Source organism: Haemaphysalis longicornis, unplaced genomic scaffold, assembly GCF_048455015.1.
Source record: "Haemaphysalis longicornis isolate Haplotype H1 unplaced genomic scaffold, Haemaphysalis longicornis Haplotype H1 scaffold_8, whole genome shotgun sequence".
In the NCBI taxonomy this organism is placed as follows: Eukaryota; Metazoa; Arthropoda; class Arachnida; order Ixodida; family Ixodidae; genus Haemaphysalis; species Haemaphysalis longicornis.
This window is the reverse complement of record NW_027526445.1, coordinates 38967920-38987562: the sequence shown is the minus strand read 5'-3', so window position 1 is coordinate 38987562 and position 19643 is coordinate 38967920. Positions and strand designations below refer to the sequence as shown.

Below are 19643 nucleotides of genomic sequence, written 5' to 3'. Positions count from 1 at the left end.
CATAAAAGCGTCGCTAGAGCACAAAAGACCTTCGCTGGAATATCAATTTGCAGGAGAAAGGTTCAGTCTCTTGCCAAACTAGTTTTGCTTGCTTTCATTCTGTACTGAAGAGCTGAGTAAACTTCGCCTGCACTGTTATTTGAGTGGTTTTATGCAATATCTCGGCGTGTTTCCAGTGCGCTCGGAACATCATTAGGCCAGGGCTATGTCGGACGCCCCATTTACCCTTACAGGGTCTTTTAACACTGTTTCGGTGCTTTTCCGCTGACACACTTAACACTTACCAGATGTAAAAGAACCGAAACAAATCACAGCCCACGCTCTATGAAGTCCCCGTGGGTAGGCTTCAAGAAAGAGCTCCAGAATGGCCTATTTGAGTGACCAAATGTGCAAATTCGGTGTATGATGAAGCCCCACATACGATTTGATAAGGGAAGTGCATTTGCGCGGTGACAACGCGCAAAGGATAATGGCGTTTCGCATTGCCCAATTTGCCTGCCCAGATGCTCTTGTCGATTTGAAATCAGTGCTCAGCCACGCCGTTTGAATTATCTGCACTCTAGGACACTTCGATGGGTCATTACAGATCATTGATGTTAAAACGCCCCACAGGGATTCTTAGAGTGCTTCTTTTCCACTGCGCATTTCCCGTTCGGCTCTCGCGGTGTGGTATGCCACACCAGCACACGCACTACGAGTTGCAATCAGCGCATACCACAACAGAGCTACGGTACCAGGTCAAAATTCTGCTCCTCTGAGGCGCACCACCTGCCGCTAAAGCCATAAGCTTTTCGTACCATTTGTGTGCGTGGCTACGACAATCACTTTTCCTGTGAACCTTTCATGTTTTATAAGACATAAGGGGGTATTTTTATTTATACAGGCAGCGCATCATGGTTGTAACGCCCGGGGCCCCGGCTCTAGATACTAGGGTACAATTTAAACCCAAAACACGTATTTTTCCTTATTTTCTGCCACCTTTCTCTCTGCAAAAACACCCGCCGCGAGGGGGGGGGGGGGTGATGAGCATCAGATAACGTTAGCTGTCTATAGATTCTCGGGAACCGCGGGGTAGCAGCGCGGGGCAGGCTTTTGGAATCGAACTGCCAAGCGTGCTCATGCACCCAGCACGCGCAGCTCGTCTCTTTATTGTCGTCTTTAATAGCCAGCACCTTGGCGCCGGATAAGAGCGCTGACAAAAGGGCGCTACAGGGCCCCCCGCCCAGACAGAATGTCGAACCTCACGTCACGGCGAGGCAGATGAACGTTGGATTTGGGGGCGAGGAGTTGAGTGTCTATGCCTGTTATGTCTGAGTGGAGTTCGTTGGGTGGCGTCTCGAGGTAAGCCGGTTTGAGGCGGTCCAACGAGACGACTTCTTCTCGGCCATTCAACAGTATGGTGGCGGACTTCTGGGTCTTGTTAAGGACACGGTACGGCCCGTCGTAGGAGGGAGTAAGAGGCGCCTTTACAGCGTCTCGCCTGAGGAAAACGTTTGTCGAAGACGCCAAGTCGGGATGCACAAAGATGCGGTGGTTAGAAGACCGAGGCGGGACCGGTCGCAGGTGCTGCATGCAGTCCTGTAGGCGTTGGAGGTACTCAAGCGGCTGGGGCGAGGAGGCCGAAGGGACGAACAAGTCCCCAGGTAGCCGCAGGGGTGCGCCGTAGACAAGTTCAGCAGTTGAACAGCCGAGGTCGCGACGAAGGACGGCACGCAGGCCAAGAAGCACTACGGGAAGGTGATCGACCCAGTGTTGTCGATCCAGACGCGCAATGAGAGCACTTTTTAGCTGGCGATGGAGCCGCTCAACGATGCCGTTGGCACATGGATGGTACGCCGTGGTATGGCAGTGTTTTGTGCCAAGCAAGCGGCTGACGGAAGTAAACAGAGTACATTCAAATTGCCTGCCTCGATCCGTGGTAACAATGCCGGGGTATCCGAAACGGCAAACCCATGCCGAAACGAAGGCTTTTGCGACCGTTTCTGCCGTGATGTCCGGAATCGGTCCGGCTTCGGGCCAACGGGTGAAGCGGTCAATCATTGTCAGAATGTAGCGGCAATCACGAGAGGGAGGAAATGGCCCGACCAAATCGAGATGCACGTGGTCAAAGCGACAGCTAGGTGGCAAAAAAGGCTGCGCGAGAGTCTTCGTGTGGCGGGTCACCTTGGCTGTCTGACAAGCGAGGCACGAACGGGCCCACTGGCGGACATCCGCATTGATGCTCGGCCAGACGTACCGCAGTGTAACGAGGCCCTGAGTGGCTCGGATGCTGGGGTGGCAGATGTCGTGGAGCGAGTGAAAAACAGCACGACGAAAGGCAGCCGGAACGAAGGGTCTAGGCGCCGCCGCTGACATGTCACACCACAGTGAGCCAGGAACGAACGGATGAGGCATGAGTTGTAGACGGAGGGAACCCGGGTGGTTCCGGAGGGCTTTCAGCTCAGGGTCTTCAATTTGCGCCTGAGCTAGGCGTTCCCAGTCCACAGCAGATGCAGCACTGCCGATGGAGGTAATGCGTGAAAGTGCATCAGCAGCCTCGTTGTCGGTACCTTTGATGTTCCGAATGTCCGTCGTGAATTCCGAAATATAGCCGAGCTGACGGAGCTCCCGTGCGACGTATTTGGAGGAGTTCGTACGGAAAACGTACGCCAGAGGCTTATGGTCCGTGAGAACGTGAAAGGGCTGGCCCTCCAAATTGTGCCGGAAGTGCTGGATGGTGGCGTAAATGGCGAGCAGCTCACGACCAAAAACGCTGTAGCGCGTCTAGGCAGGTTGGAGCTTCCGAGAGAAGAAACCCAGCGGGTGCACTCGGAGTCGATTCTCTGCTGGAGAGCAGCGCCAATTGCAACGCTGGAAGCATCCACCATGATGCGAGTGGGGACGTGGATTCTAGGGTGGATGAGAAGCACCGAATCGGCGACGGCTTGTTTAGCAGCGTTGAAAGCCGACTGAGCTTCGGGAGACCAGGAAATCGCGGATGAGGAGCTCTTGGTTGTGCGCAGAAGCTCAGTCAGTGGATGCAGAAGTTCGGCACAGTGGGGTATAAAGCGTCGCTTGAAATTCACCAGGCCCAGGAACTCACGAAGCTGGCGGAGGCTGGTAGGTTCAGGGAAGTCCTTCACGGCTTGAACGTGAGAGGTTAAAGGGCGAATTCCTTGCGCCGAGATGTGATGGCCCAGGAACTCGAGCTCGGAAGCCCCGAAGACGCATTTCTGGGCGTTGACAACCAGGCCAAATTGTTGGAGGCGTTCAAAGAGTTCTCGGAGGTGACGCTCGTGGTCTTGGGGAGTGCGACTCGCGACGAGGATGTCGTCAATGTACGCAAATACAGCCGGAAGGCCGCGCGTCACCTCGGCAATGAACCTTTGAAATGTTTGAGCTGCGTTGCGTAGCCCAAAGGGCATGGGCACATACTCAAACAAGCCGAAAGGTGTAGTGATGGCCGTCTTCGGGATATCGGCAGGCTCGACGGGGATTTGGTGATACGCCTTGACAAGGTCCACTTTGCTAAAGATTATGGACCCTTCCAAGTGGCTGGTGAAATCCTGGATGTGGGATAAGGGGTAGCTGTCGTGGACAGTCTGAGCGTTGAGCGCCCCGTAATCGCCGCACGGGCGCCAGTCTCCACTTTTCTTTGGAACCATATGCAGTGGAGACGCGTGGTTGCTGGACGATGGGCGGATAATACCGAGTTCCAGCATATGCTCGAATTCACGTTTAGCAGTCGCCAGACGCTCACCGAAGAGGCGGCGCGGCCGAGCTGTGACTGGTGGACCACGCGTGACGATGTGGTGGGTAACGCTGTGCTTGGGCGGCTGCTTTACGTTGCAAGGTCTCGTAACCTCAGGGAAGTCTTAGAGGATTACTGCGTACGGGCACGAGGGAAGCAGCGAGCGGATGCCAGTTGGAGCGACAGTAGACAGTACGCCCAGGATGGAAAGGCGTGTCTTGCTGTCAATCAGGCGATGGTGACGCCTGCTGACGTCGAGGTCAAAATGGGCGAGGAAATTGGAGCGAGGATGGGCTGATTGACGTCGGCTACTACGAAGACCCACAGGAAGGCGCGCCGGAACCCGAGGTCGAGGGTGAGGGACCGCATACCGTACGTGGCGATAGAGGTAGAGTTCGCTGCACGAAGCGTAGGTCCAGGTGACTTAGAAGTACGATCATCCTTGGTGGCTGGTAATACAGTGACCTCAGCACCCGTGTCCACAAGAAAGCGCAAACCAGAAATGCGATCCGTGACCAGAAAAAGGCGGCCAGGTTGTAATGCGAGGTCACATGCCGCCATCAGTGATCTCGCGTCGCGTTTCCCGACCAGCTGCATGGGGAAGTGCAGTTACGGGCGCGGTGCTGGAAAGTGCGATGGTACCAGCAGATAGACGACCTTCGAGGGCGGCGCGAGAAAGAACCGCCTGGGGAAGACGAACGACGGCTAGGACGTGGGGAGGAGCCGCATCGGCGATCAGGGGATGTCCGAAGCGCTTCAATGGAAGCGGCAAGTTGATCGATCCGAGTCTCTAAGCGGGACACGGCCGATAACTCTGCTGCCGAAGCGAGGCTGGCGACGGAGGGAGAAGTCGCGTCGTGAACTCTATCAGTACGCTCGGCGGCGCGGTCGAGGCTCAAGTCCCCTGCAGCAGCTAAAACGATGCGAGTGGACTGTGCTAAGCGCTGCAGAAAGAGCTCCTTTAAAAGCGCACCATTCGAGTCCACGTTGCCCGCGCCCACGAGCTGTCGCATGGTGTTGAGTAGTTGGGAAGGGCGGCGATCTCCAAGCTCTTCGTTGGTGAGCAGGTGCCGGAGGCGCGCGCTCTCGGACGCCGTAGTTCGGTCCAGAATACTCTGCTTGAGCCGCTGGTACGGAGCATCGTTCAAAGGTGCACCGATGACGTCTGCCACTTCATCAGCCACCTCAGGAGGCAGGTTGCAAAGCAAGTGGCGAAACCTAGTAGTCTCCGAGGTGACGCGGTGCAGATCGGAGACGGCTTCGACCTGGGCGAACCAAACGTGCGGGTTCTTGCGCATGAAAGTGGGTAGACGGAGCTGTAAGACTGCGACGTCCGGCGGCCGCGAGGAAGCGTCCGGCAAACGAGGGCCCGATGGCGCGAGGTTGCTGGGGTCGGTCATGTCTTAGTCCGGGTCACCACTGTCGGGAACCGCGGGGTAGCAGCGCGGCGCAAGAGAGAGAGTACCAGGGTGGCAGGCTTTTGGAATCGAACTGCCAGTGCGTGCTCATGCACCCAGCACGCGCAGCTCGTTTCTTTATTGCCGTCGTCTTTAATAGCCAGCACCTTGGCGCCGGATAAGAGCGCTGACAAAAGGGCGCTACAAGATAAATTAGGGGGAAAATAAGAGAAACAAGGCCGAAATAAATAATTGCGAAGCCTCGGCTCCCGTCTTCTTTTCTTTGCCATATCCGGACGAAGATTGCAATCTTTTGCTAAAAAATACTACAGAGGAATCAGAAGAAAAGGATAAAATACTGGCAACTCTTTTAAGAGCAGCAGTATCTAGGTGTAATGTACACCTAATACATGGCGAACTTTAGCTTTAAACCTTTTGCGTCCTGCGTAGAGTGGGGATTATTTCACAACTGAAATTATTGTGCTTGCACGGGGCCTGATAGTACTACAAAAACACAAAAATACATTGTAGTGGCTGTAGGAGCCAGCGGTAAGACTGGCACGGTGGAGTGCGGGTTAAACATACAGCAAGCTTCAGAAAGATTCGGTCATAGTATTTCAATTCTTCTGTCAGTGATTACAAAAAAGAAAACCGGCCTATACTTGCCGGTGCAGTTTGAACCGAACACTGGAATTCTTTCCCGAAACCAGGCTTGCCGCAAGAAAGCAGGCAAAGTAGCAAGCGGAATTTTTTCATCTAAACAGCGGCAGCTCTTCCTGCACTGCTCGACGAGAAAAGTCTCTTGTTCAACGAGGCACTTAGGGTTCACCTCCGAAATAGCGCAAAAAATAATTTGCTCAAACGATAGGGCTTGTAACGCATTGACACGTGTGCGATGATTAATGGTTTTATTCCAAAGCAACTATGCTACTTTCCTGTACCCTTTGTTGTGCTGTCCATAATGAACTACTATTTGCAGCTCCATTCTACGTACACGCGGGGAATTAATATTCCGGAACACGCGAGCGTGTGGCAAAATCCAGTGATGCGGACTCTGGAGGCCTGGCGCCTGTTTTCGAGACCGGCCCGGCGAGCATGCACGTCCTTTTAAGTGCAGACCACTTTAGGCGCTCGCCTTGTCCTAGCTGACTAGCCTAGCGCCGTGGCGATATGCTTGTCCTAGAACGAAGCATATCGCCACGGCGCTACGGTGTAGCCTGTTACGGTCCCTTTGCCGCGCCGTAACCCAGACGCTTCGAAAGCGAAGCGGTTTTATAGTCATAAGTGCTCGAAACGCGTGAACCGCTGGCGCTAGCAGTGGCTTAACTCGGCTACGTCAGGATACACTTAGCGTGAGCTAAGATTCAGCTGGTTATTCTTAGCTCTCCTGGTTGTCTAGGATTAGCTGATTATCATGCGTAATGCTGCTTATCATCCAATCGAAATCCAATCCAATCCAAGCCAAGCCAAGCCACGCCAATACAATCCAATGTAATCCAATCCAATCCTCACCGTTCCGCAAAATGTGGCAATGCAACGCCTGCACGTGCGGCAAGAAAAGCACAAAGAGAACCTTACTCCCGCTGGTGCAGTTTCCGGCGGGGGGCGCGGCAGCACTTCGAAGGTGGGACATTTGATTTCCACGGGGTGGTAGCAGGCAGCGGATAACGGGCGAATCACTGCTCTGCAATTCCGACAGCTTTCGCAATGAGTGGAACGGCTTTAATTTTTCTACTCGCAGGCACGCTGATTTTCTCGCTTCCTGCAGCGGTACTGCGATTGTCACTGAAGAAACGAAGAGCGACGCCTTTGTAGCATTCCCTTCGTCACGCTGACATATTTGCGGCCGTATGTGAAAATTGCGCCAGCTTTGGCGCATATCCTTCTTGCATCGTGACAAATGCTTTGGGGGAACGGTTTGTTTTATATTTTTGTTTTGTTGTTTGTTGTTTATACACGCTGAGACTAGCGGCTTCCGAACTGCGTCGCCAAACGAAGCGTGTATGCAGCGCAATTTCTGAGTGCCGCGCTATCGAAAACGAAATGCCGGGGAGATTACTCACGAGCCTTTCATCGTCATCTTCATTTCGTAATCCCCTTGATCATTGAACTTATCTTTGGGCATGCTCTCATCTCCGGCTAAACAAGACATTCTCCAAAGTCTGTAAAAGCAATTATTTCGGTTCTTTTTTTGTTGCATACTTCCTTAAAATTGATCCAAAGAGATACTCCTATGAATTTTCTGTTCGCCCTGCACGTCGGCATTCTTCAAAATGGCAACTCGGGTTCCCATTTATGAACTCTATCAGAATATTCGCGTCTTGTCCCCGTAAGATTATTCCCTTAGGGCCTCCCGAATATATTTGGCACTAAGGAGCCGGTCTTCGACCCCTGCAGCAACAACCAGCTTGTCCTCTTCTGATTAGGACATTATCCTTCTGTTCCGCTGGCCATCTACAAGCCGGTCTTCTTAATCGCTGTAGGCATGACATGCTCGCTAACAGCATTCCTCAATCTTAGAATGAGCTGCCGAATTTCCCTGTCTGGAATACCTTCAAGAAGTAGCGGATAATCTTAGGGCGTCCTGCGATTGGAACCGGAGGTGCCATTTTGACGAATGCCGACGTGCAGAGCGAACAGAAAATTAAATGAGTATGTGCGTGGATCATTTTTAGGTATGGCCACATATTACGACTTCTTACGACTTATAATTATATATATATATATATATATATATATATATATATATATATATATATATATATATATATATATATATACATACATATATATATATATATATACGATTTATAATTTCTTTATTTAAACTACAAAATTGCCTACTTTATCGGCAGCGGAAAGCGAGCTAAAAGACAAGTTGACAAGTTCAGTGGTCGAGCAGTATACAAAATACACAAAATGCATGAACGTTCGCGATTCATCTCTCTGGCATTTCGTTGTCGATAGCGCAGCACCTTGTGATTGTGCTTCACGCACACTTCATTCGACGACGCCGTTTGCAAGCCACTAGTCTCCGCGTGTATTGACGATAAAGAACAAAATAGAAACATACCAAACAAAACAGTCCCCGTAAACATTTACAGAACTTGCGCCAAAGCCGTAGGAATCATTACATAGTCCACAAATGTTCCATCAGGATAAAAGAAATGCTACAAAGGCGTCGCTATTCCGTGCTTCAGCGGCCATCGTACAACCACTGCAGGAAGCGAGATAATCACCGTGCCGGGGAGTAAAAAAAGGACGCGCATTCGTCCCGCGCTGGTGCCGACAACAGGCTCCAGGCCTCTAGAGTGCGCATCGGTGGCTTTATCGACGCGCTCGCGAGATCCGGAATGTTAGGTCCCCCCCTGTACATTCACAGCAAGCAACGTTTGCACCACGCTAACAACGCGCTGTGGCCTTTTTTGGCATCAAGATATGTTTCCACCATACCGGAGGTGCTGCTGCCAAACGAATAGTAACTGTAAAAATTGGCCGTGTATCTGCTTCTTTCGTCGCAAATGTCATCAAAAGACGATAATCTTTCTTTACTTTTGCCAAGTAAATGCCTCCCTTCGCTTTCCCGCTCACCTCTAATGTTATTCCTCTTGTGTCGCGCTAGTCCCAAGGTAAAGACGCCAAAGGTTTGCTTAAATCATTTTAAATTTCCCGCGTACCACTGCTTCAAACCGGGTGTCTCGATGCCAAAGCTGCCGTACGTCGAAGACGCGCGTGAATCGCGGCGCCCTACTTCAACGCTTATATAACCGCGTTTCCCTACTCCACGTGCGTTGCAAGCAGAACGTGGAACCTATCTAGTGGAAAAGGTTAGGAGAGGCCCTGACGTCACATTTGTGAAGCCGAATCCCGCCATGACTTGAGCCATCATGCTTGAGCCCACGGAGCCCAGCACTCTATCCCATCATCCTTTGCTGCCTCCGGTTTGATTTGACTAACATGGCGTCGCCCTGCCGTCCGGCTTCGAAGCGAAAACAGCTTCGTCACTAATTCCTCGGTGCGGTATCATGTTCTAAGCTGTTGATTTCGCCTTCAATTTGCCCATTCTAACCCTCACCCAAAGTTTCAATCGAAAAACGGCCTTCGTTTTTTAGATAGAAGGACGATTTTTCAGCTCTTAATCCTGGCAAAGTAGCGTTTGTCGTCGTCATAGCAACAGGCTCGCGGGATGGCGAACGCAGACGACGGGAGCATTGTTTGGGGTCGTACAGCACTGCGGTCTTTGCGCGCTACGTCACATCAGCGATAAATTTCACTTCACTTCATAACGAAGAAACACAAAGTGAGCAAAGAACGAACTGTGGCTCTCGCCAACGCTGAGCGAAGGGGATTTACCCGGCAGGTCGCCGGCGGCGGCAGCGGCTCGCTCCGCCAATCTCGACGCGACGTAAGCGCCTCTGCGGCCGCAGTACGAGTTAAGGCCGCCTCCGACGGCGGAGTTTTCAAACTGGCCTAATCTATAAAAGTTTGTCCTGGCGACTGCGCTGGTTTGCAAGCGTAGCGAGGCAGAGACATACTAAGCGCCTTAAAAATTTGACCGTTCTATTTGCCCAAATTTGGCCGTCGCAGTTGTAAACAAGTAAGCAACATTGTCCATGGGCTCAAGAAAAATTACGTAACTTCCTCCACACTTTTCGCAATGCATTGGGATGCTAGGGGCCTCTCATGGGTATTCTTTCCTCCATGAGTGGAACCTTTCGTAACTGTTGCCGGTTGATTCCTTAAAATACCGCAAGAAGCCATAGTGGCGCGGGCGACAGCAGGCGACGGCAAAGTGAGTTTTTTTCCTGGAGTTGATGAAGTATTTAATTCCGCCAAATTCAATCATATATGATTTTTTATAAAAGAACACTGCCAACATCACTTCTGTATTAATTTGTTCTCTTATATTTGCGTAATGGCTTGTTCTTCTTCAACAATGTTGACAGGTATGAACAATACACCGGACTTAGACGGGTAGATTTAGCTGTCACTATATAAGACTATTGAGCCAGCATTATTTTAGTTTGGCCGGGTGGCTGAATCGAGTCACAGACAGACATACGGACAGACATACAGACAGACCAAAATTTCTGGGTTTAAGTAGCCCAAGAAAGAAAAACCCATCGGCGCATAAATGCCAAATATTCAATGCGATTTGAAGCTGTAACAATTCCTTTCTTCTTGCATTGACATCTAATCTGAGTGAATCGAAGACACATTTTTTTTGTTGTGGTACATAAGGGCTTTTATTTCGCACCCTTTTCTGGTTAGGAAATAAACAGCAAAAGTTAAACAACAGGAATAATATATGTCAAGCTTTCGAAATCTGGCGACGGAGGAACCGCAACTTATTGGGCACCTGCTGGGGGAGACGAAGATTGGGATCATTTAAATCTGTCCGAATAGGGTGTTCCGGGACAACATGGTACTTCTGCAGCAGAAATGTCACCATCAAGAAGATCTCCATCGAGGCGAACACTTCACCGGGGCATGACCGACGGCCTAGGAGTATAAAGGTAAACATGATTTAGAAGACTGCCATAGTTTTGCCTTCCGGTAAGGCATGCAGAAATTTAATATTTCCACGGTTTTTCAAACAAGCCCACACATACACGAACACACACACATATAAATATATGTATAAACAAATATTATGCACCAGACTAGAGACTGAAATGACGAGGGGCTTGTTGAGGGGCCATCATAATAAAAACATAATCATAAGAATTTAAGCCATCAGCTCACATTTCATTCTTTATTGCTGGTTTTCGCTTGAGTGGTGGAATGAGCCCCAATTCCGACTTATCATTTCGCGGTACACATGCCGCCACCAGTATCATAATATAGTTACAAACTTGTCTACGGCTTCCGACACGTAGACGCCTGAGTCAGAGCCCGAAAGTTAAATAACAGTCACATATATTCTTTCTTTACTCCAAATGTCCAAAAAACAAGATACTCTTCTGTCGTCCCTGCCAAGTGCCTCTTGAATTCTCGCCTGCTACTCCTCAGGCTTCTCTTTCCGTTTTATAATAAATGCGTTTCGATTTTGCCACTGACATCATGATTTTGTTAAGCGGGTTGCCCTTTCTGACATGTTGATGCGGTACAGTGACCTAACGCCACTATACTTTACCCTTCTCTTCGGAAATAAAATAAGAGTAACCCTTGGGGTAGGTTAGGGTAATCTGTCCTATTTCGTATCAGATTGCCTCCTGGCCTTTGCGCTGCTTTTTTCACCAAAACGCTTGGGTTCTACTAACATTCCCTTCTTTTTGATTCACTTTCCTCTGACGCATATAACAGAAAACATCTGTAAGGCTGGACTTGCGTAGCTTTCCTCAATTTCTTTTTGTATACAGACTTCCACTTCTGGCTGCTCGTGGATAATCCCCGCGGTGATGACAGGTAGTGAATCTTTGTATTCTGTTAAAATGTATCGCAAGGTGTCTGATATCATCACGTAACTCCAAACAATTCTCCGAGTAGGTTCTCGAACATAAGCGGTTTTAATCGCAAGAAACCCGCCCGTTCATCCAGAAGCAATGCACTCCATTATGACTATCAAACAACCTTTTCTTAAAAAACTGGCCGCTTCCAAAATTATCAGCCATCGATGGCTATTTTCTTGCAGCCTATTTACCAGGTCACTGATTTTTTAACTGTATATAAATTGTTCTGATTAATTCTCCTGCGTGAAAAGTTCGATATATTTGAACTCAACCTTCTGCTCCTTTTTCTCTGCGGCGAGCGCACCTTTTTAATGCAAGGTTACTGCTTCAGTTTAGCCGTCTTTTTCTGGTTTATCAATGTCGCGGAACCTACCGCGAGTCACGGCCCAGAGCCCTAGACGGAGCGATACGTGTTCCTTTATTGGCTGTCATCGAACCACACCCCGATGATGATAATGCGCCGCGTGCCCCTGCCCGCTTTCCCTTCTTCTTCATTTGCAACATCTTCCCGCGCGCCCAAGATGGTCAGTCGGCGAGTTCAAAAACGTGCAGTTATTACACAGGAAGATTGCACATGAAACATCTCATGTGGCGGTAACACTTGGCGAAGTCCCCATTGCAATTGAAGAGCCTTGTCGCCCAGGATCACGATTGCGATGGCGTCCAACTCCATCGTCGGTATTCGACGTGTGACTTCCTTCGCTTGGGAATGGAGTCGACAGCGTGAAAACCTTCCGGTTACAGGCCCGCGTATGAGGGTTCCTGCAGCCACCCGAAACCTGACGTTGCGGCTCCGTAGACACAAATGGCTGTGCACACTGTTTGGGCTCGGTTTGCTTTGAGAAACGGCTGGTGCGCTCTACGCTCTGCCTGTTGGTTCCTTCGCTGCTGCTGCTCAAGCTACGTTTCTGGCGTTTCTCCACATGCGTATGTTTACGCTTGGCTGAACACGCATGGGGCGTTCGGTTTGTCTTCGTCTCCCCCTTTGCTGGACTTCCAGAACTGACCCGTCTCGAGCATGCCTTTACGGTGCCCTCTTTCGATAACGCGCTCGGGTTCGACGTCGGATCCTTAGGTGCGTATTCTTTCGGGGCCATTTCGGGGGATCGATTTTTCTTCAGTCCTCGTGTGGATTGATAAGTGGGCATCTTCTGGGCAGGTTCTTCCTTCGGTGTTTGCTCGCTAGAGCTATCCGTTCCTTCCGCCCCTTTCTCCACCGTCACGTCTTCAATTACTTTGCGTTTGGTACTGAATCCCTTGCAAGTGCTCGGGTAGGCATTAGGCGACTCGGGTTCATTGCATGAACTGGAACAGCAGTTCCGCCGTCGCCACACAGCACGTGCGTCAAATTTTAAACGCCGTCGTGTGCCACCCGAGAGGACCATGGCGTTAGTAAGTCTACAAGCCGTAGATCTGAGTGCTCCTTGAATTGTCCAACCTAGAGCCGTTTCTGTAGCTGTGAGATCTGCATTGATTCGGTCTATTTTGCCTGTGGCCACTTTCCAGTAGGCATCCGATCCAACCAGTATGCCGATTTCATGCTCTTTCCATGTATTCGGCTGGCAGACGTCGGCAACGTCGTACCGATTTTCACTGAGGATATTGACTGTCGCGCTATCGAGTTGCGGACTGGTGACCGAGCAAATCTTAGGGACCTCTGAGGCTTCCAAAGTGACCCGATCTCCACGAGCTTGTCCACGCAGCGTCACCTCTACTCGTCGGCAACGTAATATCTTGTGAGCCTTTGTCCTGCCGAACGTTACCAACGCTAGCTCTTCTGTGTCGAGAACAGTGCATTTAAGGACTTTAGCCGGATCCTGACGAATGAACGTCCGCTGGCTTCCGGTATCCAGAAGTACTCGCACCAAACGTCGTCGAGCACCCTCTGCCCAGGCTCGAGCCGTCGGCAGCAGAACTGACGTTGCTCCGGAGTGCCCGCTCGAAGCCGTCACCACAGTTGGGGGTGCACCTTGTCCAGCCTGTACCTGCGGCGTTCGTCTGGGCGTGGTGTGGTCAGACGGCCGGAGCACGTCACACAGCACGGTGAGGTGACGCCCGTTGCAGGTACTGCAGGTTAGGTTGCGCGACGCTCTGCATTGACGAGCCACATGGTTGCGTCTGCCGCACCGGAAGCAGCAGCGAGCGTTGCGCAATCGTGCCCTCTTCTCGGCCGCCGACTGGCTGACCCGGCAGTCCGCCACCTTGTGACCGCGGCTGTCGCATAAGGGGCACGCCGGGGTGGCTGGGGACTCGGTCTCCGCGGTCAATGCCAGTGCTGAGGGAACGGGTGTCTCCGATTGTCCTGGGGGGTTCAAGTCGGCGTTCTGGACGGACCGACGAGCTGCGGTTGATAGAGGCTGCCCTTGCTTCCCTTCCTCGCGAATCTCAATTTGGATCCTCAAGAACTCCAGTAGTCGCTTCACCTGGCAACCTTGTCCTTGACTTATTGCAGATTCCGTCGCGGATCCAGCAGTCGACCCTTGGCCCAATTCCTTAGCCCTCTGCCGGTACATCAAGGTTATGTCATCGGGCAGGCATCGCAGGAGCACGCGGTTGAGAACCACGGCATACTGCTCTTGCGGAACTCCCAGGGCTTCCAGGGCGCTGACGCGGAAATGTACCTTCTCGTACAACTCGCGGAGCCTGTCGATATTCGTCGAGCTACGTATCGGTGTGAATGCCAGCAGTTGATCGATATGCTCGTTAATGAGCAACTCTGGACGGCCAAAGCGTTGAACGAGGGCGCTCACCGCAACGTCGTAGTTTGTTTCCGAGAGTCGGATGCCCTCGATGGCTCGCCTGGCATCGCCGATCAAGTACGTCAGCAGGTACTTGAATTTCTCGATTTTTGTCAGCTCGACGTTGTCATGAATGGTCACGCTGTAGTGATCCCAAAAGGGTTGCCACTCGTGCAGAATTCCCGAAAACGCTGGAATCTGAAGTTTCGGAAGGGCGACTGTCCGATGCCGTGACGCAGGCGCGATGCGTGATGACGTACCCGTCGGATCATGGGCTGAAGCAGCTGCTGTCCCGCCTTCGCTGGCTACGGGAGCGTTCGGCTGGGCATTTCTCAGAAGAAACCGTGCCCGAGAGACGGCGTACGAAACCTTGCGGTTGTACTCTGCCGCTCCCTCGAGCTCTTGCTCCAGCACGTCATCATCCGTTGCCTCGGCGATCTTCCCGTTGAGCGCTGTGAGCTCAGCATCTTGCTGCACGATGTAGTCGACGTGGGAGCTAAGGGTCGCCGCGTCGGGAGAGGGCTGCTGCAGCAGGTCGTTCAGCTGGTTGAGAGCTCGCGTGACACCGCTCCTGACAACGCCCCGAGTCTTTCGAAGGCGGTCGATCGACGAAGCCATGCGGAGATGCTCCGAAGGGCGATTTCCCGGGTTGATCGGCACCAAAGATATTGAGGAACTAGACCCGCGCCATGGCTCTGCTGAGAACACCTCTGTTAATCCTCTCTTCTTTACTCGCTCATGATGATGATCTGCCCGTTGGCCATCGATCCTCTTCCTTTTCGCAACAATCAACATCTCTAGTTTAAGCGGGCCATTTACACATATTTTGCGCTGCACTTCTCCCACTTCATAAAAGGCCCCGGCATTTCAAATGCAGTGCCTCATTAGTTTTACTACGCGCTCTAATTGATATCGAGCTATAACCCTATGGATCACTCAACGCCTGCTTTATTCTCTCATTCCCACACACAACTCCTCTTAAAAAGGTGTAGCCCAGGCCATCACACCCGACCGTGCGCCTCTCTCGACTTCAAATTTGTTGTATCCGCGTACTGCTTTGGTTTTTTATTGGGGTGTTCTTTTTTGGTCTCAGATGCTCTTTGTGTGGATTCCGACAGGACTGCCCATTATTTGTTGTTTTTTCTTGATATTTATAATTTCCCCTGCGTATTGTTTCTTGTTGAACCAATTTAGATTTGTTACGAGTATATTGCTTTAAAACACAAAACTCCTGACTTGCCTGCGCGCAACTGTAATGATGAATCCATGGGTTCTTCCCCAAATATATCTATGAGCTTATGCAGGGCATGTTCGCTATCTGCAAGTAGCGCTATATCGTCCGCAATTACAAGTGCCGAAATCTAATGTTTCACTTCCCATTTGCTGAGGTCTTAGCATAGGCGGAAAACTAGTAACCTCCGCTAACACTTCTTTTCTAACCTTGCATTGTAGCCGAAGATTGGAATATTCGAATGTTGGTGACGATCTCCCACTTGTGATTCCTCCACGTGCAAAAACAAATCCGAAAACAAATTTGCACGTGCGAAAACAAACCCAACTCCCACCCACCGCAGTCCATCAGGTGTCTAACGCTCTACGAGCCTCTGTGGAACACCGTTATGGTACGCAGTTTGGCTCCACTTGGCTCAAGCGAACCAGCTACGAGGACAAGATCCGTCGCTACTGTGCTCTGCACTTCAACAAAACCGAGGCACTCGTTCACGCTTCGCGATAGAATGCTTCGTAACGTGTATTTAAAACGCAACAAGACACTTTTTACGCCTCGAGCTAGAACGCTTCGGGCTTCAAAGACACGATACTTTAGTAGCAAACCTCTATACCTCTACCCCCAAAACTCTTTCATCTCCATTGGCAGAAACGCCGAGGCGCCAAGAATACAATTATACACTGTATGCTTAGCCCCTCCCCAGGTTTCACAGCAGTGGAGATTGCCCATGTTTTTTTTTTCTTGTTTGCTCTGTGTGGCACAGGCTTTAACATTGCCGACGAACTTGAAGCGTTACGCTGTAATATACATGCTTTTTAGATAAATGATTTAGCATGCTGTCCAGACTTCTTACGTGAGGCCGAAGCACATACAAGCAAAAACTGCCTTTTTAGTTTTGAAGTTATGTGTATAGGTGGGCCCACCGTTTCACACCAGGTAGGTAGGTGTTTTACAAATGACGAATGCATTAGTATAAAAGTGCAGCATGCCCCATTCTAGTTTTTTCCTGGGTACGCCTTTACCAACCTCAACAATGTTACGTCGACCCCTCGAACTTTGCTGACACCTATTTCCCTAATACGTCCATAAAAGGCATCCGTAGTGATTGGGCATTCCTTCTGAAGCATTTTTTGGATGGGCGGCGACCTTTGTGTTTCTTCCAGGAATCTAACTAAGCTAACTGGTAAACAGCCGTCGCAACTTATTATTCGATGCGTTGTACAGTCACGCGGGCACTTGCCCTCAGCGACGTCTCTGGCGATGTCCATTTGAGGCTTCATGACGTGATCCTCTATGAAAATTCACCTAACCAACTGCTTAATAATCGGAAGCACGATACGTTGTGCGAGTTGTCTCTGGGGTCATTGTAAGTCATCATCGACCGCTAGTCGTACAGGGGTTCCGTGCTAATCTGCTACTCCGTAGGACCACAGTTGAAACAACGGCCAGCGTAAATACTATTCACTGTACTCCAATCTCACTAAGACAGTTTGTTTTATTTGGTTCTCTGAGAAATGTGACTCTTTTTTCACATTCAATGACCCTCTTTTATTCTTCAGACAATACGCCATTTTCTAGTGCATCAGCAGGCTATTTGTGTACCAGCCACCGCCAGGATTGTGTAGTCTGGACGAAGGATTTTCTATAAGGATAGTTAATCATCGCCTTCGAAGTAAAAAAGAACATACTTTACCAGCTACTTCGATAAATAAATATCCAACAAAGGTACAAAAGAAACATGTAGGCGAACATGCGGAAAAATACCTGGAAATGGTTTCTTGGAATATCGTAACGTAATTGATATAGTTTTAGGATTGCCACAAAAATAAGATAAAAAACAAGCATTCCTCTACAAGCGAATCAATAAGAAAGGGATATAGATAGCCTGGAACTGAAAATAAAGTCAATCTTATTGTATTCGGTCCCAAATCATTGCGCCAGGTGTTCGAGTTCTCGGCAAGCTAAGAGCATTGATGAGAGGCTGGGGCTTACCCTGATTAAAATGTCTTTCGCGCGAGTGCAAAAAAACTACTGAAAAAGAAAAACCCAACTTGTAAGCGCCAAAGTTCCGGGCACAGAACTTTTGTGTTATTCTGGAGAAGGAATGAGTGTCTTAACCAAAAAGAGGACGATAAGAAATGCCTTTAGTTGTTATATTGGAAGGATGTTCTGCGTTCTGGCTCCCTTAACCCTTGATTGTGAGCAGCAATCGGGAAGCAGTCAATTGATGCTGACGGCGAAAGTGACGTGTGAGGTAAAACTTGGGTCTAAGTATTTTAAAGACCAAAAAAAAATTCACAGCATATCCACGGGGTGAATGATGATGAGTGGGCGAACCTCCTGAGGGGAAATCATCGGTAAAACCGTGACTCTTCAGTGAAAGTTCGCCCACTACACAAAAACTGGGCATAGCGATTCATGAGCATATATTACAGGTGTAAAGCTATGCCGTAAGGAACGCGTGTCTTTGATAAAGAGGAAAAGTGAACTGCAAGGCCTTATTGATGAAATTCACAGAAAAAAGCAGTGTGCTCGCCGTGCCTTGTGTCGCTTGGTGTAATATTCTAGTAGCATGCTGACACCGCTGCATTTGTTGCCAGTGCAGTATATCCAGAATATACTGCAATTTGTCGTAGAAAAACGCAAGTTTCGAGAGAGGGTTCCGCGATTTACGATCCTGAATTATACGGCGATTTAAGTGGCATACTTGTTGGCTGAGGCTTCTTTGCCTTAAAGAGGGTACATAATCATTAAACGGCCGAACGAAGATGGTTACATTTCTATTTGAGAACAAACGTGCGTATGTGTTTCCATTTCTTTACAAATATGTTATCTTGAATGAAGGCCACACACGTTGCCTGAAGTATAATTGAACTGTAATTTACGACTCATTCACAACACCATTCTTGACGTAACCGCTTGAAAACGTCGTATGACGGTTCATTAGCTTCGGTCCCTTGAAGTAAATTCATCTTAAAAAGTGATGTAAAAGTGCCAAATTACTAACAATATTAGACCCTCTTACCTATACCGAAAGGTACCAGCTGTTCAGGTATGTGCGATGTCATAGTTCCGTCATCATTCAAAAAGCGGTGAGGGTTGAACTTGTAGGGGTCGGGCCAAAGAGTGGGGTCGTTGTGAATAGCCCATAGATTTGGAAGCACTGTTGTCCCTTTTTCTATGAAGTAGCCGTCAATTACAACGTCATCAGAGCTCCTGAAAAGATAGTGAAATTGCGATTGCGATATAAATTGCCATTGCGATAAAAATTGCGATTGCGATAGCGATTGCGATAGAAACTACGATAGAGAAAATGGTTGATATTTCTGTCCTAAGAGAGCACAGTGTGCTTTGGAACACACAGGAGCTGCTTTGTAACTATAGGCTACGAGAAACGCCAAGACGTACAAAGGGAGAGTGACACTCTTAGGTGTAAAATGTTTCAATAAACGAGTATATTGTCAGAGAGTAAACATTATTTACAAACCATGTTGAAAGTGAAATGTCAACTTTGATACAACAATATATGTTGCGACGAGCCGCGGTGTGCCCAAATACACAATAATCAAACAGCCGTGAACAACTAAAAACATTTGCTTCGCTTTTTACCAGGGTCAAGTATTATTATATCGTTTACTCAAACCCTACGAATGGATACTTCTGTGCATGCGTGCTTTGGGATTTTTTTGTCTCTTAAAAATCATGACTCTCAAACAATGCGTGTCCAATCTATTTAAATCCCCTTTCAAAGCGGAAGGTGAAACTTTTCAGGGCGCTGTTGCACAGCTACTCGATAATCACATATACGGCGTGTAGACTAAAAGGCCGCTTAAAAAACAATAATAAATATTTTATCCTACACAACTAGAGGCCCAATAGAGCACAAATGCCGTAGTGCGGTATCAGCGCCAACGGCAAAGCAAAGAACTCATTGAGGCGAAATGAACAGCGTCAATGGCCTCTGCCATCAGTACCTACCAGCTGTTCAAACCCTTTCCATTTGGATCAGAGTTAACTACATCCACACACAATTCTCCCCGACTCTAGAGGCCGATTCACTAACACGATTTACCTCCAACGTAAAATGTATCAAACAAA

The 19643-nt window shown here is 49.4% G+C and overlaps 1 protein-coding gene across 1 annotated transcript in view; it reads right to left on the bottom strand.

Annotated features, from left to right (window-relative positions):
- Window positions 1–10367: 10367 nt before the first annotated feature.
- LOC144148256 (vitamin D 25-hydroxylase-like) overlaps window positions 10368–19643 on the bottom strand; it is a 47679-nt gene continuing 38403 nt past the window's right edge. The window contains exons 7-8 of the mRNA XM_077679819.1: window positions 18571–18761; window positions 10368–10629 (exon numbers count right to left, since the gene is read on the bottom strand). Of these exons, the coding sequence (XP_077535945.1) occupies window positions 10439–10629; window positions 18571–18761 (382 nt within the window). The 3' untranslated portion in view covers window positions 10368–10438. The remainder of the gene's footprint in view (window positions 10630–18570; window positions 18762–19643) is intronic.